At 39.6% G+C, this 26047-nt stretch overlaps 1 protein-coding gene across 1 annotated transcript in view; it reads left to right on the top strand.

Annotated features, from left to right (window-relative positions):
- yjefn3 (YjeF N-terminal domain containing 3) overlaps positions 1–25647 on the top strand; it is a 49877-nt gene extending 24230 nt beyond the window's left edge. Inside the window, exons 2-6 of the mRNA XM_004554895.3 lie at positions 12818–12926; positions 19331–19441; positions 23181–23294; positions 24521–24671; positions 24900–25647. Of these exons, the coding sequence (XP_004554952.1) occupies positions 12818–12926; positions 19331–19441; positions 23181–23294; positions 24521–24671; positions 24900–25096 (682 nt within the window). The 3' untranslated portion in view covers positions 25097–25647. The remainder of the gene's footprint in view (positions 1–12817; positions 12927–19330; positions 19442–23180; positions 23295–24520; positions 24672–24899) is intronic.
- The last annotated feature ends 400 nt before the right edge of the window (positions 25648–26047 follow it).

The following is a 26047-nucleotide window of genomic DNA, read 5'->3' as shown; positions in this document are numbered from 1 at the left end:
AACTTCTTTTTACAGCGAAAAAACCCCCCCTAAACTTCCAAGCAAGCACCGGGAGTGCGCTACCACGTAATGGGAAACTCACAGAGAAACTCGCGGATTCTTCAACTGACCGCTGCGGCACACCTGCACCAGGGCAAACCTCCGCCTACCCCACTCCTGCTTTACAGGTGAAAATAGAGCAACAGGACCGCTGAGTCTTTGATGTTATTAATTTTCTGCTGTGTTTTACTTGCATCTATTTGAAAGTGTAAGTGTAAACACAAAAAAAAAAAAAAAAAAAATTATGCTGGAATGTGCAGAAAATAGGTTTAAATGTTAAACTAATTTATTCCAGTCAGAGAATGTTGCATATAATTAAATTTTTGCTTGATGGATAAAGTTAAAAGGTTAAAACTAATAAATCAAGTTTTAAAAAGAGACTTTTCCATTTGATTACATTTTGTATGATGCAGAAAAAGTAGAATTGGGCTGAAAGATCTATCGCTTTATTACCTACTCAGGTTGTAAATCATGTTTTTAAAAAGTAACTAAGTAACTAAGTAATTAATTACTTTTGAAAATAAGTAATCAGTAAAGTAACGGGATTACTTTTTTGGGGACATAATCTGTAATTAGTTACTGATTACTTTTTTCAAGTAACTTGACCAACACTGCTCATTAGCTACTTTTGTTTTTTTGCTGAGTGTAATTGTAGATTAATAGCTTGATGACTGCAACAAGACTCTTACAAATGCAAAAATCACAAACAGACCTGACAAATTCATATTTGGGTGGAATCAGTGTGCATCCTCCACTCGACAGCTGAACCTGGCTTGCGGCTCCCACGGGAATAACTGGCTGGGGCACAAGCTGCACAGAGGGTCAGATGCAAATGTTGCAACATACATGTCCTAAAGGTCTGGTGATGTCCACGTCTCCCTGTGTTTTTTGGAGTGGATGCAGTGGATAAACAACTTTTAGGACACCTGTATTTCCCAGTAACAAATATCCACTGTTGTCAAATACAGTCAACAATAAATTAAAAGATTGCAAGTCAGCATTTCACAGTCACAGTATGCTGAAACTGGTGGACAATATTAATAGTTTCTTCCTTGCTGCTAATTCTGTTTGTATAAGCCTAGGCATGTATTGTGTAGATCACATTTCAGCAGTATTTTACAACAGCATAGCTTCACAGTACCTCATGAGTGAATATTTAATTCCTCTTGCAGCCATAGAGTCTTTCAGAATTATTATTATTTTACTATTTTTCAATTTTAGATTGTCTTGCCAAAGGACCAATGAGCTAATTCAATGGTACAGTATCTTTCATCCGTTCATCCACAATTTACAAGAACTAGAACAAAAGTTCTAACCAATACCTAATATCGGTTATCATTTACACTTTTTTCAGGTACTTTTACAATTAAATTAACATAAGATTCTCAATTTTAATATATTTTGCATACACAACATGATAAAGAACTCATGAAATTATGTGACTGCTTAAAATATCGCTTTGTCATACATATTGCAAACCAGCTGTATCCTGTTGGTATGTACTGATCATGATCTTATTGGTCATGTTCATAGAGGGAGTGGCCCTGCTTGTTCACTCTCCTGTCAGGAAGACTTGGCTCCTATCACCAATATATTAATATCAGTAATATGGTCAGTGCTGTGAAATATATGGTGATGCGTTCACATATTTTGATACTGACCATGTAGTCTTAATACTCCTGAACTGGAATAAAAAAAAAAGCCTGTATACTATAACTTGTTTTTAATGTCATCATGTTCCCCAAGACTGGCAGCAAAATGTAAACTGTAGAAGCAGTAAATTTATGGGAAAAATTGTGCTGAAGTTTCTTTTAGATTTCTTTCTGATTTTAGCCACACAGCACCTTTGTAGTCCACATAACACCCTTATTTCATATCAAAATTTTGACAGGATAGTTTTGCAATTGGCAGCTTGGTTGTGTTTTGCTATTTGCAGGAACAGTTATAGGTAAACAATATATACAATATGTACGAAGTGATTTAACCTGTAGAAATATATTTTTAAAAGGCACATCTTTTTTTGTGTGTATTGTACGTCCTGCTTTCATTTTTCCATTCTTTTCCTGCTTATTGATCATCCTGTGATTCACCCCCGGACACACACACACACACACACACACACACACACACACACACACACACACACACACACACACACACACACACACACACACACACACACACACACACACACACACACACACACACACACAAACTGTTACTCTGTGTTCTGTAGTTAACCAGCCGTGACATCTGGAGCTAAATGGGTGTTAGAGCTGCAGACAGAGGCCTAGAGGGATTATAGACTGACCTGAAATAGAGGAAAAACCACATGTTTCTTTTTGGCTGTTTTCAATAGTCCTACCAGTTCCCAGTCAGCATAAAGAACATAAAGATAGACTGCTGACACTGATTAAACACTTTCTCAGGATGCCCTGTAGAGGCCTGGTGCTCTCAGCTTGCACTCTGGCTGAAAAGTGTTTATTTAGCCACTTAAAGCAGAGAAGGCTGTAGGAAGACTGTCCTCTTCATGGCAGGTTTTTATTAGTCTGACTTGTTTCTTTGTATCTCAATACCGCCAGTGGCTGTACTAATTATACTGTGTCACTTTCTCCGCCTCTGTTCTCTCCCCACCTTTCCTTATCTGTTCTTCACTTACTTTCAGGACATCGCTATAATACTTTAGACCCCAGAAGCTTTCCTAACTTTTCTGATAGTTCCATACATACTGTATAGATAAATGTTGAAGAGTATAGCTGATTCAGAGGTGCCACTAGAAAACACCTCAGAAAATCAAGCAGTTTTTATGTGAATCACCCGAAAAAGCACTGCAAGCTAAAGCTTCTATATCATATTCAGTGGTGGTGAGGGCTTGTGTATTGCGGATGATAAATTTAACCATAGAATGCTCTGGGTAAAGTAATGTATGCATCTATAGTAAAGGGTGTACTGACCTTTTTTTCTTCTTTATGTTCAGTCAAGTGATTCTGGTAACTCTGTTGCTAGGACACCAGGGCTGTGCATAAGGGGCCCACGAGGGAGAAAAATTGGGTCGCCTTTTCCTTGTATAGACCATCATTAGTATTGCACAGAAACATTACAAAATGGATGCTTACTTTTTGTAAAATAAGTCTCGACCTTAATCTAGAGATGGGTAGATAAACTGTATGTTCATTCAAACTTGACAGCCAGGCTGAAGAGCAGCTTCTCCAGCAGCTCAGCACAACTGATTCATCTGATACATAGTTTGTTTTTAAACTTCAGGTCACTTAGTAACATAAATGGGTCATCTTTCTTGTGTGTCCTGGCCAGTGGCCTTATAAATTGCGTTATCCATTCTGCTCTGCCTCCAGTACCTGGAGGACAAAGATCTGTCTCAGGAGAAAGAAACAGGATGTGACAACGCATGCCCTATAATTTATGATCCTTATGGCCCCTGGCATCAAACTGAAGAGACTGGGCTTAAAGGAGAGGCAGAGATTAAAGACCACTGACGGGGCATGGCATGATGTAACCTGTGGGTATGTGGGTGCGTGAGCACCTCTGTTTGTCTCGTGTACTTCAGTACATTTGTGTGACCTGTATGCTTACGAGTGCGCGTGTGTGTAGGTGGGTGCTCATCCATCTGGATAGAAGCTCTTCTCCTTGTGCAATCACATGACATCTAAAAATGAGGGATAAGCAGACTTGACTCATGGATATTTTTAGCTCCTGAGAACACTCACTCTCTCACACATACAGGAAATTTAACACCAAAATGAACTTGCCATCACCTGTGGCTTTAGGTTAATATGATCCTTGTTCATCTTTTGTATCTACAGGTACATGGCTGCTGGAGGATGAAATGAGTTATGAGAGCAAATGGAGGAGCCGCTGATTGAGATTATCTCAAGAATGTCTGTCTCGTTGTACCGGATATGAGAAACATGAGCAGACAACTAAACTGATTAAGGCAGATTTAAAAGAACGATACTACCGGAGATAGTCGTATGGATGTGATTTTTATGGCTGTCTTTCTCTCTCTCTCTCATACACACACACTGACACACGACATACAACAAGTCCTAAATTATCACCTAAGGAGACTTGAAAAAGTGAATCATAGCGTCCTGATTTGATAAGAATTGAGCAGCATGACGGGGCTCATGCTGGCCAGTTAGAAAGGGACCATATGGCGGCTCAGAGCCAACTCCTATCTGCCAGCTGAGACTGTTGAAGCGACGCTTCCGCCGCTGTGGCACCTGATCCCTCCAGCAAGCCAATTATACAGAGTGAATCATTACAATTTTATATTTGTTTTTCATTTTCAAGCATATGACAGGACATAGAACTGGACAAGATATAGGACCACTCATAAAACAACACAATCTTTATGCCTTCAGCAATATACGCATGTCAGTTTGAATAGAGTTACACACTCGACACCTCTAATGAGTCATGCTCGCTTGATTTTGGCTCGCTATGATTATTCTGGATTATTCTGCACCGTGGTCACTTAAGCTGGAGGGAGTTTATTATTTCACATCTATCAAACCAAAATACATTTGCTACTTTGTCTACATTCATAAACATAAACATATAAAAACATCTATATATTCATCCATTCAGATATACTCTCTCCCTCTTTTAGTTTTATTACCAGCAGTCACACATCTGTCTTCTCTTAAATGTAGACAGTTTGTATGTGAACCTTGCTGCATTTCTCTTCTGCCCTATACTTTCCTTGGATGCTGTGGGACTTCCTGGAGGCACGCTGCAGGCAGTGCAATTGATGATGAAAGGTGTCCTGAGTTGACACATGTTAAATTAGATGCACACATACAGACATAGGCCTGAGAAAGCCCGCTGATAATCTTGTTATAATTTCAGGGGAGCCATCTTTTTGTAACATAGTACAAGACACTTTAATGCTTAGCAGGGTATGACGCGTGGATGACCATCAGCATGATATCAAAATTATGACCAAAACCTTTTAGCGGAACATGGCTGAGGGTCTATAACGAGATTCTCTTCAGAGTAATGATTCAAGTGATGCTTGCAATGAAGGATGACAGTAGACTTACCTCTGAATCTACCTGCTCCACTCTCCCTCTAAAGGCATTTCTCAGATCAAAAAGCGTGTACATAAAAAAATAATAAAGCCAAACAGATTAAATCAAATGTTGGTGAGTCATTTCCCGTGTCTGCTCTCCCTCTCTCTCCCTTCCTCTCTTGCGCTTTTCTCTCTCTTTCTTTCATTCTGTCACCTTTCCATGTGGCATCACTCTGGTTCAGCGAAGTGCAAACCTCGATCAGAACAACAGAGAAATGGATTGCGGCAAAAAGGGAGGACAAGAGTGGCAGAGGGAGATAATGCAGAATCGATAGGCAATAAAGTAAGATTGGCAAAACTGGAGATGAAAGGACAGAAATGAAGGGAAGGTGCTACCAGGGTGTGAGATCGAAAGTAGGCAGATAAAAGCAGAAGAATGTCTGCCAAAATATTTCATGAAGAGAGTGTGGTGTATTTTTGTCTTAACAATCCTGTTTTTTTTGTGGTTCATATTTCGTTTTCCACTCTTCAGAACGGTGTGAGCATGTGTTAATAGAGTTTTACAAGAAGAAGGTGACAGAAAACAAATGTGAAATTCATCCACACAGTCCCACCTTCACATTTTTTGTCTCTGCCTATTTCTGGTGATTTCACCTGAATTTCTATGATATTCCTTCGTCTGGTCCATACATCACTACTAGTGTTTTTATGATTCTGTAGTCATTTATATGTCCATACAAGGCATAAACTTAGGGATAACATTGTTCATCGATTAGGCAACCTAGTACTTTGACTCAGACTAGACTCCATCTGTCTCATTAGACAACTGCACAGACATTTTTGTAAGATATTTGTCACAGGTTTCAGACATACTGAGGCTCAGACCTCCTTTTGCAAAGAGATTCAGGGCTCCAGGGTCTGCAAGAGGGAAAAGGGGAAAAGTCCACACACCGATGCTCTCCAGAAAAAACTCCACTCTCCTCCGCAGCCACTCATGCTCCAACTCTAACACACTTTGCCACTCAGTCGCTCTCAGACGATCCACACGGGGAAACGGGAACAGGTCCAGGGAAATCTATTTACAAGAGTAGCTTAGTCAGAAACAGGCTAGGGAAAACACACAGATTCAGATATTGGTTGCCGGGCTAACTAACACGGGTTACTCAATGATCCAGCGATGAGAACCACAGAACCGCCATCTTAAGTAGTACTCAGAATAACAGGTGGATTAGCAGCATGTGTGACAATCAGGGCAGGTGCGTGGGCCAGAGGCGGGACCCTGAGGTGAGCTCCGCCCAGGCAGAACAGAGACAGGGGAGAAAGAGAGAGAGCACAAAAACAAAAACAGAAAACATGTGGCCTGAGATAGTCAGCCAGGGAGGCTGACTATTGTTGCCTAAAGGATGAATCATGCTGTTATGAATTTTCCCCAACTGACATGTACAGTTTGACATGTTGGCTTTAAGGGCTCAGTTATACAGGCCTAGAGACCAATAGGTGACTCGTTGGCAATCACAGGTTGCAAGAGGAAAAATATGTGTTTACTCACAAGTTGGCAAGTGGTTGCTGGTAATTGCAAAGTATATGGTGCTGCACCAAAAATCTCCTTGAAATTGCTTTTGTTGTCGCTGTCAGCTATAGTTTTCACTTGACAACTACAATATTTGCAGAGTTGTAGTGACGCTATGAAATGCATCACACAAAATGTTTTCCAATTCTCTTGCTTGGAATGATGATGCAAACCTCTGAAGGTCAGTTGTCTCCATTGCTTGTTGCTTTTTTACTTTGCATGTTTTCCATTTCTGCTTTCATCATGTTTTTTTCAAGTTTGACTACCACTCACCAAGTTCACCTGTGTGACTGAGGCCTAATGAAAATACAGCAGAAGACACACAAGTGTAGCGGATATAAAGTAATCTGTGCAGACATTTATGGTTACCACCATGGACCTTTTTTTCTACTCCCACAAGCAGGTCAAAGTTTTGTTTTGTAAAGTGGGATATTTTTACAATTGAAGACAGACTAGATTCAACATTTGTGTCAAAATGCTCCCCCTACTGACACTTGAGGTGGGCTGACTTCATTTTTAGTTCCTATGTTGAGACTGGAATTTATCACTTTAAGTAAAATGTATATTGGATCGATTACAGTGAAAAATGCCATATTTACAAGTCCCAATTCCAGTTTGTCTCCTTGTGTCATTTGCATGAAATTCTGTTGCATTTATTCCTCATTAGAAAAGTGCTAACTATCAGCTTGTGAGCATTAGAAACACACTTAATATCATCATTTTAGAATTTGCATTACAATACTGTGCAGATGGGACATATGCATAGATTAACTAACCAGGCTTATGTTAACTCTATATATCTTACACATTAAGCCAGCATATTAAGCTATAGGTCTTTTGCACACATCTGTTTCAAATCTCCATATTTTGTCTCCTTTTCTGTCTTCAGCTATTTATTTGTACTATTTGTTCTATTTCTATTGTATATATTAATCGGCATCTGTGGGTGGACAGCAAGGAAAGAATTTCATTGCACAAAGAAATGCCTTTTTTCTTGTGACACATGACAATAAACACTTTGAATCTTGAATCTTTGAATGCACCGACAGTCTCTCGGATCCCGTTTCAGGTCTGCTGTAGTTGGTTTTTTTAGGCCTCCCGTTTCTTCTTTTGTCCCTTTTTTTTGGTATTTTTTATAAATTAAATCAACAAAATGAGAAAAAAAAAAATATTTTTAAGACAGCCTAATAGTATCAAATTACCTAAAGACACAATTTAAAATGGCTTCTTTTCTGAGTTATCTGTGATGTGTTGACACAGGTACAAGTATTGGAGCTAGTGAAAAGGCGACGATTGCCCAAAGAAAAATATTAAAAGACCTTCAGAAAATCTGGAGAACTGTTGATCAGTGTAGGTTTAAAAACTACAGAGTCAAGTCTGGCTCCTTAGAAGCAAAATATAAGTAACTGAGAGGTGGCTCAATACTTTTGCACAGAACTGGACTAAAAGGGCAGTTACAGAAGACAAATGCTTCAACTGAACTGGCTGAGTCATCACTCTCTCCTCTTAACTTTGCAACAAAATAGATAATAATTGAATGGAAATGTCACAGATTAGTATTGTAAAGGGGACATAAACAGACACAAAAGAGTGCCTTTCTTCAGATCAACATGTTTTTTTCATGTATTTGTGTTTGAAAGGCCTGAAGTATCATTAACAGCTGTCGAGTAATAGACTTAGCAGGAGGTGGACAGATAATGACCGAGAGAGGGAAAAAAGGGCTACTCAACTAATGAACAGTGGCTTTTTTTTAATGCTTTTTGTCCCCTCCAAGCAAGAGTCTGACTAATTATTAACAGCTCATTATTGGACCAGGATGGCTCCCTGACACATACGGCCTACTACTAGTTCAGGTAATTACAAAACAGTAAATTTGAGGCAGGTAACAGAGATGTTGTACAGTCACTTTTATGAGTAAGTGCTGGTTCTGAGTATTGAAACACTAAATACGGGAAGAAGAAGTGTTTACTACATTAGGTTTGACTGGATTGGCTGGATGCCCATGATTCAACTCTCCTGTTGAAATCTGGTCACTGTAGAAATTATTTGATTTGAGCTTTGTGACAATGAGTTATCATGAATATGGGTGCACTGTCATAGGCAACAGTATTCAGGTAGTTTGTGGTGTTTAAATGGTGGTCCGATGGTGCTAAAACACCGAAAGTATGCCAAGAAAATATACCCCACAACGTTACACAAGGTCACCTCGTCATTCTGATGCTCTGTTTGAACTTTAGTAGGTTTTCTTGACCACATCTACATCAACCTGCTCCTATCCAAAGCTAACAAATGCAATACAGTTCTTTTTTTTCTCTTTTTGCCGGGGAGCCCTGAAGGCAGCAGTAGGGGAAACACTGCTTGTTGTATCATGATATACCGCTCTGCCTGGCAAGTAAAATCTCAACCACAGTCTTTCACTATTATTTTAATCATGCTCCTTATCACACCAGAAGATCACTCTTGAAAGATGGAAATTAGGCAAAGTGAGTGGGCGGGGGTTGTAAAATGTGGTTATTTCAGTCTTCCAGTGTGAGGAAAATAGAAGCTCTTCTGATATTCAGGGGAATCGTCATCTCTCATGTGATTCAAGGATGCTTCACAGCTAGAAAATCCACACTAGAACATATTATTTATGAGTTTTTCATTCGCCTGTATCAAATTTATCATCCTCGGGTGCCTCTTTTGGCACTTTCATCGTTTTTGTAGCAAAACTGTTGAATTCGATTGTCAATATTTAACATCTGTTCATTCCAGATATTCCAATATTTTCTGTATATAATTCACTGCCTATACATTTAAACTCCTAAAGTATTGAAATATTTCTTTCAGCAAACATCAAACATTGCTTCTGTTTTGTGTAATTTTCTCTTGCTACAAATCTATCCAAACATTATTATTTATTCAAATGTTTGTGTTAAAATTTTTAATGGTTTTATGACCTCCAACTTGTCCATTATTATTCAAATTCTTTTTTTTTATCTTTCCTACATATCCTCCTGCCATTTCCTGCTGCTGCAACTGGCCCAATTTCCCCACAGCAGCCATTTAAAGTTTCATTTTGTATTATCTCGTGTGTAAGGTAAACAGACTCATTAAGCATGTTGTGATCATAGTTAAGCTTTGCTGCAATGAGGGTGGCACACTGCCGGCGCTCAATTCATGCACCATGGGGAAATCAACTCTCCCTCCAGGGAGAGACTCCTAGCTGTTGCATGACTGTAGCTACAGGTGCAAGAGAAACTATTACTCATGAGGCATGGACACAGCTGTTGCTCTTTTGTTGTTGTTTTTTTTAACGTTTTAACGCCAACTTGTATATATTTGCACTTTTCTTCAGAAGCACTTTTCTATTAAAACTTGTTGCACATTCAAATTTTCCTCACTAGCTTCAGCTAAACAAATACTAATAAGCATGATTATAAGTGGTAATTGAGAGAGCATGCAGTATGTGGCATGAAGCAGCCATCTGTTTTTAGTCCTGAACACAGTGTGCTGTTCCTCTTGTGGTAGAGCCTCCTGGCTAAAACTACCAGTCGTTGATTTGCACACCCACAACATTTTGTTCTGTCTGTGATGTTAAGGATCAATACTAATTGCCCATTCAGCAGCGGTACTGTTATCGCTAACGCAACAATCCTGGGCTGAGATTTAGCCTCCCCGCACACACACTCGCACACCCATCAACAGCTATTTTTTACACAGATTGGATAATTCCCATTTCTGTTTTAAAGGCAACCTCACAGAATAGCCCATCCTGAGGCAGAATCAATTCTGCTCAACAAAAGCTGTAAGAAGCTCGGAATATTTTGGGCACAGCAAAACACAGAGTAAACCCTGTGAACTGAGGTGAACTTTCCAAAGATCAACTTGTCTCAGTGACTCAGGAAACATCCCTGAGGTGAGCCATGGGTGACAGCTGCTGCCGCTCCACTGGCACAGGTAAATGCCAGGAGCCCCACTTGGATACACTGACACACACACACACACACAAACTGCTGTGTCTTATAAAAATCTAAATGGAACAAAAGCAGGTTTAGCATTAGTTACACTACAAGCCGCAGAGAACAGAGACAGATGACCCAGAATGAGTTTATGTGTGTCCGTTGTTTTCTTCATAGACATCAATAAAACGCACACATTGCTGCAAGATCAGAGAAGAACCCAGGGATTCAGAAACAAGCCTTCACTGTAATGGTTCAGAACAATAATAATCTTTATCTTGCTTGTGCTTGAGTTTGTTCCTGGAAAATGAATAGAACTACAGCTGAATAGCACTAAAATAATTCCATTACAGTTACATTAATGATTGAGTGTTTAGATACAAAAATACAGATTTTTTTTTTTAATGCATATTGTCCTTCCTTTTCATTGGGACAACTTAGTAATCTGTATGATTATTTAGATTCCTGGATTTATATAGTTAAACTTGGAGTATAGTAGATATCAGTGTTAGCTGTGGTCTATTTTCTTCCATGTTCCCGATGTGGGGTGTTTTTGTGTCGACACATGATGTAATGAAAAGTAGCACAAATGATGTAACGAGAAGAAATGCCCATACACATGCATCAGTCAGTCACATTACAATCACATTACTAAAATGGTTTAAGATAAGAGATAAGATAAGATAGAACTTTATTAATCCCTCGGGTGGGTTCCTCTGGGAAATTCGACTTCCAAAAAGCACAGCAACGACCGAAGTTACAGTTACAGAATTGATATATATATATATATACACACACACACACACACACACACACACACACACACACACACACACACACACACACACACACACACACACACACACACATATAAATACAGAGACAAATATAAATAAAATATACAAAGGGGATAAATAGAATAAATAGGAATAAAAAATAAAAATACAAGTGAATTGCACATTTCAAGTATTGAGTCTATTGCACTGTTGACTATTTACAAAAAGTATTGCACAAGGTATTGTACAGTGAGGTGAAGAGGCACTACAGCTTAGTTGTTCCCCCCTCCTTTGTCCTCCTGTTTCCCCTCCCTCTCCCCTCCAGAGAGGAGTTAAACAGTTTGATGGCGTGTGGGACAAAGGAGTTTTTAAGTCTGTTAGTTCTTGTCTTGGGGAGAAGCAACCTGTCACTGAACAGACTCTTCTGATTGTTTATGGCCGTGTGCAGAGGATGCCCAGCATTGTTCATAATGTCCATCAGTTTCTTTAATTTTCTTAGTGCCAGCAGCTCCGCTCTCGAATAGATGAAGGAGCTGGTTCCAGAAGTTTTGAAAAGTGCATTATCCATCTTGTATCGCTATATCTAAGAGGTATAAGTAGAGGAAGGTGAAAAAAAGTTTGAAAAGCCTACTCTAAAAAAGTTAAAGTTAACAAAAAAGGTGCGGTGTTGCAGAGCTACTTGGAAAGGCTGCCGTCACTCCAGCGCCATCTTGAAATCTAAGTCTTGAAAGTTTAAGTCGTTCTAGTTCCTCCAAAAACTGGAGCCTCTACTGTACTCTACTGTAGAGCATTCCTACATTCAGGAATCTGGAACAATTAATACATCCATCTGTTAAAGTTAAAGTAAATGTTTCACTAATTTCGGTTTTATTTTTGAATTGCAGTACTGCAGAGGACCACCAGGTGTCTGTAGAGTAATAGAGATGTATCCTATTTTAAAGACTCAGATCTCAAATGTAGATTACAGACTTAATGGTTTTACTTGGTCTTCATTCTCTCAGTAACAGGTCATGCCACTTGCCCACAGCCACATGTAAATACACCAATTTTGCTGTGTCTTCTTTTAGTCTATTTTAACACACAAGCACACACACACACCACATGCACACATGCACACAGGCTCTTTTGAATTATTCTGTTCAACATGGGGTTTATTTGCCCCAATAAACAAAAACAGAACAAAACTTACTATCTAAAGTGGAAACAGAAAAAACAACCTCACTGGGATTCAAGACAGGAAAAAATATACACATTTCAATGTATTTGAGCTAGTTAAGCTTAATTTGCTACAAGTGATAAAACGTAAAGCATTTCTTATTGCAAGCCACTGACAACATGCCACATGTGCTACATATCTAGCATGGTCTTCTCTCTAAACAGCCTCACCTACACGCTGCAGATGCTTTTACTGATGATGAACTTATGTTGCTTACAGCACATCTGTATTTGTGTCTGGCAGTAAAGGGGAGGCAGCAGCTATAGAGACAGAACTACTGAGGGACTACAGGTTTGGACAACAGCAGCTGATAGAGATCTGGGGACAAGCATGCGCCCTCGCCATCACTAAGGTTAGTGTATCTCCCATCTTTCAGATAAACTGTGTTGTTCTGTTTCTCTTTTTATACACAACTAATTCTCAGTTCAGCCACTTCAGCCGACTTGTTACTTACCTGCCTAGCCCATCACTCCACCATCATTGCCTGTGCCTGGGCGAGACGGACTGGTAATTCTAAATTGACTGTAGACAAAGTGCTGTGTGAACATATGGTGACTTATAATCTTAAGTGCATTCACTGACTAGAAAACTGCTACGTAAATTACATTAGTGTATGCATGCATTACTCACACATGAGTGCACTGCATCTGTGAATTTCAGGTGATAGTGTCTCAAATTGAACATGGCTGACACTTCAATACTCATGAACATATAATGTGGTGGTCACTTCCTTTCTGCAGGACAACCATGACATTAACTATTCAGGATGAAAAATCCACAGTGGGACCCACTCAGTTTTTTTTGCCTGTTATTATGAGTTTCTCTAACACCAAGATATTCTTTGTACTTCCAGTGGCTGTGCTTGCAAATGCACTCATGCACTCTCAAAGTCAGCACACACTCAAAAGAAAGCATAGATTTGAAAGGTTTGAAACACTGCATTTTTCTTCCTTTTTTCCCCCTCATTGCTTGTTGCCTTCACTTTACTAGAAGTATAAGTCAAAACAACAGCATGAGCCATCTATCGCTATCCAGCCGTCTCAATCAGACTAAGCATCCAAATTTCCGTGGGTGTGGATCCATCCAGTCTATCTTAATTTATTGTTGTGAATGAAAGCGGTGACAAGAAACATATTTCCAGTCAGTTGTTTTTGCAGTTCTCTTTTTAATGTGAAATTAACATTTAATCTGCTGTTGTGCTTTCAAAAAGCTTATTTCTTTGGACCATTACACCAGAGGGATCAAACACAGGGCAGTGGTTATTAACTGTGGAAATTTTGTGTGTGTTGTATTTAAATTTTCCTGCGTTTTAGCAGCACCTACAATCTGTTCCATATAACTAGCATTTCAATCTTATTGTTCAATTTTTATTTAATATGGGTGTTTTCTTTGCACTTTAGTGAAAATGGCAAAACTGCAAACATTTAATGACCATTTAAAAGTGTCAAAGCTGTTTTTTTCTTTCTCCTCACAAGTTTTGCAGGGATTAGCTCAAATCCAATTAAAACTTTCTTTGAGAAAGTTTTTCTTCAAATTCACACTTTTTTTTTTTCCGTAAAACTGTTCAAACCAAAGTATGTCATGCAAATTTTTCCAATTACAGAACTTTTTGAGTGTCATATTGCGGCTGTGTGCAGGCAGGATGAGGACCCAATCGCAAACTCACAGAGGCAGGAATGAACTCAAAATTCACAGCTTTATTGTGAGAGCAAAACCATACAAACTAAACTGGGCAACTATCACAGTACAGAGAGAAACACATGGCCATGAATGAGGGAGAACGCGACACAGAACTGAGAGAGACGCGTACATAAATACACAGAGGGTTAACGAGGGAAGTAGGAGCACACGGGGAACACAGGCGACACCGATAATCATAACGAGAAACGGCAGGCATCAACGCAACACTGACGGGAGACTGTCAAAGTAAAACAGGAAGTACACAGAGGTGCAGACAGGAGGAGAGAGCGAACACGGGGAGAGCACAGACATAACGGGATGGGGAAAACATGGAATAAAACACAAGGAGGGGAGACTAGGGCTCACAGATACACAGAGGGGCACACAGGGGGTAAAGTCACAAGGGGAAATCAAATAAGGAACATCTTAACAGAACCACCTAGGAACCAAGGCATAAATAAAGAACAAAATACAAAACACACGACAACTAAGAATGCTGGGCCAACATGGCCCAGGATCATGACATTGAGAAAAATAATTCAATCCAAAACTGCAGTTTAAAGCTCACATCCAATGACATCAGACAACTGCGGCCTCAGCAACCCAGTTTAATAACCTCTGCTGTGTCTCTCCAGCAAACCATTTCTAAAGGTCACAGATTTCAGCCCATCCTCCTCACGTTCTGTCCCTCTGAGCCTCAGTAATCACAGCAAAACTCGTGATTGTCCGAGGGGGCAGAAAGTCACAGTTGTGCGTCTTACAATTTCATATTTTGCATGAACATTCATAGAAAATGTTTGATTACTGTGTGGAGGAAATGTTCCAAGTTTCTGTGACATTTGCTTCCAAAAATGTGAGCAGCTCACCTCGGGTGGCACAACACCTGAGCTCACCCAGTGGCACTGCTCCGTTTACCAAACCACGCCGGTCCAGAACCGCAACTTTTCAGCTCTGGTGCGGCTGCAGTTTCTTCTTGTTGTGATCTGGACTCTGTCAAGCGAAGAGTGTGTATGTGTGTGTCGGTTGAGAGCTGTTAGGAACACATGTGGTTCCCTTTGACCAGACCGCTGACTTGGTTTAATGCCACGCTGGTTTCCTCAGTGGGCTCTTCAGCAGGCTGATGAATAAGAGTCTGAGCTACAAGACATATGAAACCCTGCTTTGCTGTCAGGAGGAAGGATGACAAGAAAAAGAAACAAGAAGAGAAAGACAAAAGGAAATAAAAAAAACAACAAGCAAAAGCACAAAAGAGTAGTTTACAGGAAGTTACACTTCCATAAAGTGGGGCATTATGCTTACAAGAGGCAACATTACCTCAGTGAGACACCTTTGATATCCCCCTTCAAAACAAGAAAAGAACAGAAGCGGGAACAAGAAAGTGAACGCTGAGTGGCAGAGTGGCAACATCAGTCAGAGGTGGAGGTTTAGTATTCTCCCCTCATAGTGTGTGATTAAACCCACCACATCCACTTCCCGACTATTACCATTAGCTGTCACTGGCCCCGTGCCTGGCCCTCCACCACCAGCCCCCCAACAGCAAAGCCATACTAGACAAACATGGTCTGGATGGGGTGTCTCATTGCTGCCCACAGCCGCCAGCAGCACGCTACCGCGTACATGACATCACTGCTATTTAAAGAAAATTACAGTCGAAGGAGATGCAGACAGTCTGATTTTAGTGATTACCTTGCTGGCCTACTGCTGCTGGCTTCCAAGTATACCACACAAACAGGCATATGCTTCCTCACACACACACCTACACCTTGCCAGATAGATTATAGGTTTTCTGTAAGTAATCCCCTTACTGTTCCAACAGCAGCAACCACCAGGTCCAGACTGTGTGTGTCTGCGTGTGTGTGTGCCTCTTTCTGTATCAGTCTGAGACTTTTCAACACCTGAGTGGAGACAGGAGACATTTTTGTTGCCACACAGCAATAAATTAGTCTAGGCTATAGTTTGGAGTAGCCCCTGGACTTTGGTTTGGTCTTCTAGTACAAATATTAAAGGTAACATTTTTCTGGATATGTGAGTATATTTGTGTTTTTAGGAGCCTGATAATGTTTTCTCAGGCTCAGTGTGTGTTTCAGGTTGATTGGAGGTGAAGGCTCATGTGCCTTTTACATTTAATTCAAAGCAGTATACCCTTAGAGACGTTATTACAATCAAGACGGGTATATTTTCTATATTTGGTGTGTGTTTGTGTGAGCATGGGAGGGGGGGACGGGGGGTCGTAAAATCGCTTAGCTACTCTTGTGACCTTTCGTTCCAAGTTTGCCCCTTTGTTTAGTATCAAAAGTTTACCGAAACCTTAAAATGTACATTTGTTACAGATGTTTATTTAGACTTGTACCAAAGTATTTAGACGCTTTAAACAAAGAAGCACAGCTATCATCATAGCTGCCTATAAATCCATTCAAAATCCATCAGAAACACTCAAATATTGGGTCAGACTGGGAAGCTTGATTTAATATGATAATTAAAGTAGTTGTGAAATTTCATATTTATGGGAAAATTGCTCTAACAGAACCTCATTTTTCGTTCTAAACTAATAAAAAAACACAATCAGCAGTACTGACCTCATGATACAGCATGCTTTGTGTCCCTTCTCTTTCTAATTTCTTTCATTTATTACGTTTTAGTATCACATATTGTGGAATATTAAGCATTCTCGGTAAGATTACACACATTTTTCATAATGCAAAATTCCCTGCCTGAATTGATCTGGCCTGATCCCTTTATAGCTGCTCACCGTCAAGAGAGTATCTCTAATGGTTTCACCAGAAGCAAGACTGAGCCTCCCGATGGTCCTCAACATTTATAGAAAAATGTCATTAAACCTTCTCATGTGAATTTGTTAAAACAAGCAGAAAAAGAGAGTTGTGTAGCGTGAGGAAGACACAGGATGGCCAAGTAATTATGGGCTGGCTGGTTTTGTTCCACGCAGGAAATCCATTTAAAAATCTGTGATTTATGATTATTGTGTTTTTGGCCATTTGGGGGAGGCATTCATATGCTGTTGTAGTTCTCACCACCACTTTACGTATAAGCTCGGTTTCCCTTTTTACAAACAATTTACCTTCATAAACGCTACACAGTTTATATGTTGGGAGCTAACTTTGTCTGCTTGACACTTGACACGAAGCAAGTAGCAAACAGTAGGTTTCCTGAATATAGCTGCTGCAGCTTGGGAAAGGGCCGAGTTGTGGGCTCAAAAACTACAACAGAGATCCAGGAAAACTAAAACACTTGGTATATCTGAGAGAAACTGCAGAGTTGTATTTTAACTCTATGTAGTACAACTTGCATACAAATAGGTTGGTTCATCTCATTAAATAAGGAGACACAAGACACTGGCTGACTTTGCTCTCCTCTACCTTTTAATCCTATCAATCATTACCTTCTTTCTTCTTGTTAATATGAACTGTGTGGCCCTCAGCAGCTGTAACAGCCTGTCCTCCATCTCATTGATCCTGTGTTATGATTTCTCAGTCGAGCTGTTACGATAGAGATAATGGCTGCTGTCTCTCTTCTCCTGGATTCATCGCTCTACCTAATGCACTCTGAGTCTTGTTGTATCCAATTATCCAATGTGGAGAACTGCCTGTCTCTCCATTTGAACTTTCTCCTGTCTGGAATACATTAGTGAGAGTGGAACTAAATGGGTTTTATGCACAGTGGAAGAATTTTGGCCTACTTGAAGTTCATCTCCAATGTTTGGAGGCCCATCACGGCAAAAAGGTTGATCTTTCATGATAACAATAAATAATTGTAGGGTGCAATAAAATATTCACAGGGAGCCAAAAACTTATGGTATAATTGTTTCTCAACTACAAGGTAGAGAGAAAACTCTAAAAGAGTAAGCCTATGAGTACATTATGGTGTATAAAGGTGTAATTATGGTACAGTAATGGTAAAATTATTAGATGACGCAGCATTTTACAGATATATATTTAAAGAACTGCCTTTTAATAATAATAGGTTGAGTTATCACTGTATCACTACACCCAGTAATAATTGGTTTATTATTAGCTATACTTATTCTAATATAACTCTTATTTTACAGCATCTATCAGTTCTATTAATACATCACTTTATATGTGCCCTGTAATTATGAAACACTTGAACTGTAATTTGTAGGTTATGATCTGAACATTACTATGAACTATAGTCATAAACTATTTATCGCAGTGATAAAACTTGGCTAACAAATTGTGTTCTGACACACATTTATTGGGCTCTAATTGGACAGGACATGAACTCAAATGTTCCTCATATTCAGCTTGTTCTGGTTCATGAAGTCATGCTGTAACCTTTATAATAATGAATAATAATTCCTGTGTAATGCCACAATGCAGAAACTCTTCTATACCCCCACCTAACATTGTTAGCAGTAGCTAACAGTCTGTATATTATTGTGGCATTGATTTTGACGCTGTGAATAATCTGTGGGAAAAGAAACCACAGACAGGGAGTGCATACACACAGACACAAACACTCACTCACACAGTCACACAGCACTGTTTATGTGGAGATGGAAGATTAACCAATCATGATGACAGTTCCGAGGGCGAATACCTGTCTCGTTTAAGAAGGTGCAGGATGATTTACAAGGGAATGTGTGGCCAGTAAAAGAGACAGATGCCAGCAGCTCGCTGTAACCAGGATGCAGACAGAAAGTGTGTTATATATAAATATATATGGAAGCATCCCGTGGTGAGGACACTGGGATTTTTTCCACTGTAGTTATTTTAATGAGATTGGACCTTTTCTCATAGACACAAGAGACAGGGGAGCCGGTGCCATTTCCACCCTCGTCTGGCATCCCAGGCACTCAGAGTATGATGGAGAGGCTGAGGTGAGGATCGGATAACCTGGACTGAATAAGAAGCCTAAGTTGGAGGGATGATAAAGAATATTGCCAAGAATTTATCTTCCTCTCCCTGTCGCTATTGTTCTCTATCAATAACCTCTTCTATCCACCTCGTCTTATTGCGGTGCTTTCCCTCCATCATCAGCTCATAATCTATTTCTAATGCTTTCTCTCTCTCTCTCTTTGTTTTATTGTCTCTCCACCAGGCCTACCCTCTTGGCTCTTTAACAAAGAAGCAGCCAACAGTGCTGGTGATCTGTGGTCCAGATCAAAATGGTTCTATTGGGCTGGTGTGTGCCCGACACCTGCGCATGTTTGTAAGTAACCTAGGAGGTACACTAAGGCAGGAGTTATATTCAGCAACATGACATGTTTGGGACATTAGGGAACTTACTGAGCCATTCAGACAATACAAAAAGCTAATCTTGCAAATGATTACATCATGACTAACAGGGGATCCCATATACAGGCCCACAGCACTTTACAGAATTTCATTTCAGCTCCTGTAAATGGCTGCAAGCAGTTATCCCATTACCCTCCCTGCAAGAGCTCTCAGACAGTCATGATATCATTGTATTGTTACTCTCGTTAAAGCCGTCTTGCGCCTTGCTTCCGCAGCCACGATGTGATGTCATGACCATGATGTCTGCAGCTTAGGCCACATACTGACTGACATTACAAATTATTCTTCAAGGAGCTATCCATCTTCACTGACCCCGCTGCAGATCACAGCTTTGAACATCCTTTATTCTGAGTACATGGTGCTGTGGTCAGTCCCGGTCTATGATTTTATTACAAGGGAAATTTTGGATATGTGTTTTTGGGATCTTTGGCTTTGAATGGAATGCATCTATACACTTTACCATATGTGTCTGACTTACTAGATTTACAGCACATCGATAGTTCTGATTAAAACCACGTTTTCTTTATTTAAGAAGCCCAATCTCTATCTTCCTTCACCTCCCACTCTGTCTTTTTTTCTCAAGGCCAAGAACAAAGCCAGAGGTTAGCTTTGAGAAGATATAGTTTGCCCTGGAATTCCAGAAATGAATAAGAAATGTTTCTGTAACTTAACTTAAGGATTTGGGTATTGATTCCCTGCTTTAAGTATATTGGGTGTGGGGTATTATTATGTCTGCTTGTGTATCCTTTTTCCCCCTAATGTTTTTACCTTCTGTGTCCATAATTTCTGGTATATTCTTTCCCCCTTTCCCCAAAGTGAAACATTTACTTCGTATTGAAAAGTGCTGCATAAATAAAATTTTATTATTATTATTTTTAAAGAGTCTGCACACTGCACCAGCCTGATCTGGGACCACACTTGTCTGAGCTTGCTCTAACTTGAGAAACTCGAATACTTTCTTTGGACTGTGAAGCGCTCTCTCGGTTTAAGACTGTATGTTTTTCATGGTGTGATGTGATCCCTGTCAGCAGGATGACATGCAAGTATACACACGAGACACACATTTTAATACATACACACACAGACACTCATGCACAGCCACAAACTCTGATGCAGAGCTGTGAATGTGATTAGACAGAGCAGAGAAATGAATGATCATTTGCAGGAGAACAGTCCAGGTTGCTTCCCACGTCACTCCAAGACAGCCATGTTAACAAAAACAGGTTGTGTCTGAATCTGTTATGGATTCTTTAATATTTTCCGCAATGCCACATACCTGAGAGCACAAATATTCCTTGACCAAAGCCAGTATTTGATGAGGATAAACAACAACTACAGTGGTCATTAGTTCTGGTGCACTGCTCATATTAAAACAGGTGGACATCAAGTTAGGTTTGGCTCAGTTCATATGCTCTGAGGCATTCACTGCATGGAAACTTGTGCCATTAGTTACAGTAAACTAAAATACAAACTACTATTTTGCTTAGCAGTTTTGTTGCCTTTATTAACTCTGGGCAATTACAGTTCAGGTAAATTTAACATTCAAAGTAACATTTGAGACATTTCTTTGAAGTTTTTGCAGGTCTACTTTTTTTAAATTTTCTACTTTTTTTATTTTTTTATTAAAGGGGACATGTTATGCTTCTAACATATATACCTATTACAGTCTTTACTGTTCATCAAAATGAGGTCAGTGCGTGTTAAAGCAATCTATCCAAGCTGAAGACCGCTGTGAATGCTTGTTTTGTTTACCAAAGATTTCCTCTTCTCTTGTGTGGGCTGATGTTAGCTCACCACAGATTTCTTATATGTTTAGCTCTGTCTGGCCTAAAGAGGAGGCTTACAAGAACTGGGTTGTTTTTTCACAAGCCAGGTGAACCAGGTGGCAGCCAATCATTAGATAGGTGGGGTGTTTTTAGGGTTTGGGGTAATGAAAGAAAGAAGAATTAACAATGAGCTGACCAGCTGCATAAATGACCGTTACAATCTGTACAACAGGTCCCTGGAACTGTAAGGAAATGAGGATAGCAAGTATCCTTTTAAAGATTTGAGTGTCCTGTGTTCTGCAGACCTCTTTCCTTTGTTGCTAATGGGCTGCACGTAATAAAAGAGTACTACAAGACACCGTGATCCCTCAGGGAGAGCAAGTGTAACCCTGTTAGAACTGAGCATTAACTGGAGAAAGACCCTTTTTATGCTGTGTGCTTGTTTCTGTCTCACGGCTCATTTCTCTTCAAGCTCAATGACATTGACAGTCATTTCGCACTCTCCCTTACTTTCACACATTTTGATGGCCTAACTGCTGATGAGGTCAAGGCCACCCCAGTGGCGCTGGCTAACCCCAGGAGAGACGCAGGCACTGGATTGTATTCTTCTCTGCTCTCTGGTCTGTGGTGATGATAGCAGTGATTGGTGATAATGGTGATTTATAATGGTGATTTAACTTGACAGATCACCTCCTTTGTAGGATAGCCTCAGCTAAAACAGATTTAAAAACATACTTTTACTTATTAATTTACTCATTCTTACTCTAAAAATGTATAAACATTAATAGTTCAGTTGGTATATAAAAGGCGCAGGAGGAGACAGTGTTTTTGAGAAAGGGGATAATTCCACACACGAGGAAACTACTATTTTAATAATTTGAATAAATTCACCAATATCTTAACTTAAAAAACAAAAAACAAAAAACTCAGCAGCCACTTTATTAGGTACACCTTATTAGTGTTGGTTTGGACCCCTTTTGATTTTTGAACTACCTTTTTTTTGTGTGTGGCACAACAACAAGGTGGTGGTAAACATTCCTCAGAGTCCATATTGGCAGGACAATATCACACAGTTGATGTAGATTTGTTGTCCACAGATCCATGATGCAAATCTCCTGCAAATGATCCCTAGTAGATCAGCAGCCCATCTGACACCACCAACCACGCCACAGTCACTTAAATCACCATTTTCCATATTCTGATGATTGGTTTGAACTTGCCTACATGCATAAATGCATTGACACAGTGCCACGTGATTGGCTGAGTGGATATTTGTGTTAACAGCTAATTGTACCTATTAAAGCGGCCACTGACTATAGATAAAAAGTCAATTTAAAATATTACTTAAATTAAAATTATCCCTGGGAGTAATATGCTTTCTTTTGAAAGCGATTAGATTAGATTGTCAGTAGTGACTGAACAATACATACCACACATGTATGCATGTGTCTTATTACTCTAATGATGCTTAACATAAAAATTAACTTGATGAACTTACAAACACACTCAGTCAGACACTGACACTACAGACTACACTTCTGTTCCCGGGTTTTAAGATTTGTGTTTGTGACTGTGAAAAGGTCATGGATCACAGATGCTTCCTGCAGAGCATCACAGACCTTTCAGAATGCAGGGGTCTGGATTTCTACTCTACATGGCTTCCACTTCCTGAGGGTGGTATTCATTCAGAAAGCAGACTGCAGAAACCACTACTTCTGATCACCAGTCAACAATATTTTCAGTTGTACCGCATGCTAAATATACTGAAACACTATCCAAACTGAATCATGTCAGTGCTGGCTGAAACCAACATAATTAACTTTCTTCATTTCTGTGTTTTTCTCCCCTTCTTTCTGCCCTTTGTCTCTGCTGCCTCATCTGGTTCAGGAGTATGAGCCCACCATCTATCACCCTAAACGCTCCTCTCACAGTCTACATCAGGATTTCACAGTTCAATGTGAGAAGATGGACATCCCTTTCCTATCCTATCTCCCTACAGAGGTCAGCAATTCCTTTACAGGACATCACATTTTACAGAAACTTTAGCCATGCTGCTGAAAAGATTGAGTGTAAAGTTTAATTTAAAAAGAGTTTTTCAATAATTCTCTCTTTTTTAATTTCTGAACTTTTTTTGAGACCTTTAGCTCCCTTGGGTCTTTACTGGTTGCAGGAGATAGTTAGTTAATTACTGAGCTATAGAGGTTTCTCCGTTGTTTGTTTCTTGTAACCTCTGGACTGAGTCCGAACACTTTCCCCTCGTTTCAAGCCTTTATGCTATGTTAACCTAATTGGCTGCATTCTCTAGACTTTTATTTAATCAGCAAGAAGGAGATGATGCAACACAGTGATGCAGTGATCAGTGGTGTTGCCTTACTGCTATATGACTGAGGCCTTTCTGTATGGAGTTTGCAAGTTCTCTTTGCACCTTTGTGGGTTACCTTTTGGTGCTCTGGTTTTGTTCTCCAAAGACATAGCGGTTGGGTTAATTACAGATCATACAAAACTGTCTGGGAAAGGCTCCAGCCTCCCCTGTTGTTCACTTTTATTAAATAAAAAGTGCAGTTTAGACGGTGGTATATTTACTTCTATATCTTTCTCATGTTTAATGAATGGTTGCATTTTATTAAACAACCTTTTCAGATGGGTTTATGATAAAATCTAATCAAACTTTTTAGCCCCTACTGTGATTTTGTGCTTCATAATATTTCATAAACTGAAAATCTAATGACAGCATTGATGTAGCAGACATGCAAAAGGGGTCTTTTAGTGTCCGAGCACTGATTGCAACACTACTGGATGTTCACAGTTCTGGTAGTAGAGGAAGCAGCCTTCAAAGTCTGCAAAAGGAGGAAATCACAAGTTTCCAAGTGGTTTGTTTCCCATATGGGATCTTTGTGGGTTTCGTTAACTTTGTTTTGCTTTGTTTTCTTTTGCTAATTGGTTTCAAGTTTTGCTCACATTTCACTTTTCATACACTTCTGCATAACATTTACCCTTCATTTCGGAAAATTTTGGATCCTCTGAGACAACATTGGGTTTGAGATAATCTGTCAGTCTGGGAATGACAACGGATAATAACAACTGCACAGACTGTAAACCCCACACGGGTAAATGTTTTACTCTTATACAGATTAATCTTGCCTTTAACCACTGGAAGGTGATTCCAGTGAATTGTGTACAAGAAGTAAGCTTCTCATTTTATTCATACTGAGGTATTTTCTGTTTAGGTGCAGCTTATAAACGATGCCTACAACCTAGTGATTGATGCCATGATGGGCCCAGAAGCAGACTGTGCCAACATAAAGGAGCCATACTCTGGTATTTTGGTCACCCTGAAGCAAATCAAGATTCCCATTGCTAGTGTGGATGTGCCCTCAGGTAAGTGTTAATATAAACTGTAGATATAAGTCTTGAGGCCCAAAAAATACGATGATAAATTACCCTCCAGGCAGCTCTCTCAGTTTTCCAAGTCTAGAGGCACATTTAGAGAATAACTCTTGCGCTAAAATCAGATCACTATGAGTTCATCCTACTCCATATACACTAACTGCTGAAAATGGCACAAATTTATTGAAAAGCTCCTTTCCTTAAACGCATTTTTTCCAGGTTGGGATGTAGAAGAGCGAAGTCAGGATGGGATAAACCCAGAAGTTCTCATCTCACTTACAGCACCAAAGAAGTGTGCCACGAGTTTCACGGGGAAGCATTTCTTGGCCGGACGCTTCCTACCCTATGACATCCAGAAAAAATATGAGCTTAACCTTCCAGACTTCCCTGGCACAGACTGTCTCGTAGAATTGTAACATGTGGAACCACAAGAGCCCATGTTGACCACTCCTGATTTTGAAAAGAAACAACTGATCTATTCTTTTGTTTTGTATTTTATAGACTATCGGTGTGATTTAATGTTGACATCTCAGCTGTGTAGATCAGGCTATGCATTAGCCAGATGTGCTGTTGAGCTACAGTAGGAAGATTCATATATAGAAACTGTGGTTTGAGTCATGTCTATTTAGGGTATGGCATGAGGAGTTTTGTGTCAGTCTACTTGTAAAAGGTGTAGCATTGCACTGTTTTCTGATTACTTTGCAAAACAAATGTCTTTCTCGAGGCTCAGCAGAGGAAGGTGAGATTTCTATTGTGCCAATCTAAGGAATGTTTTAATGTTCTGATACTTTTTCATTCTTATGCTTGACTTTCTACTGAGGTGTGCTGCTGAGACACACTGGTGTAGGTTGGTAATTACATTTTTCAGATGTGTTGTTGATTTGTGTGGTCAGGCTGCACTTTTGCATAACCTTTGTTTCAGTTACCTCATTTGCTTTTTGTTGTCCAATAAAAAACAAAGAACTAATTTCAAAGAAGTGTTCAATTTCTGGTGTTTTGCTTTTCTTCACTTTAAATGGCACTGACAGCTTGTCTTAAAAAAAATTAAATCATGAAACGACCAGGGCTCCAGATGGATAAAAGCTGCACCAATCAGCACTTTTTATAACGTCAATATCAAATAACTATGCAATGTGAAAAAAATCATTTGTAATGACAAAATAACTGAAAAATTACAAACAACTCGCCGTTTACGCCAGCTTGATGTGATCTTTTGGTTTATTCTGATTCATTGTTTTGGTTTTCAGGTCTACTGATCTGTTCTCATTAACTATGTTTCCAGCTTCAGTGGGCAGCTGTTTTCAGTAAATAAGATCTAATAGAAACCCAGTGAATGCCAGCTTCCCAACCCCAACAGCAAACGGACC

This window comes from Maylandia zebra, linkage group LG23 (assembly GCF_041146795.1).
Source record: "Maylandia zebra isolate NMK-2024a linkage group LG23, Mzebra_GT3a, whole genome shotgun sequence".
NCBI lineage: Eukaryota > Metazoa > Chordata > Actinopteri > Cichliformes > Cichlidae > Maylandia > Maylandia zebra.
This window is presented reverse-complemented; position numbering and strand designations above follow the sequence as displayed.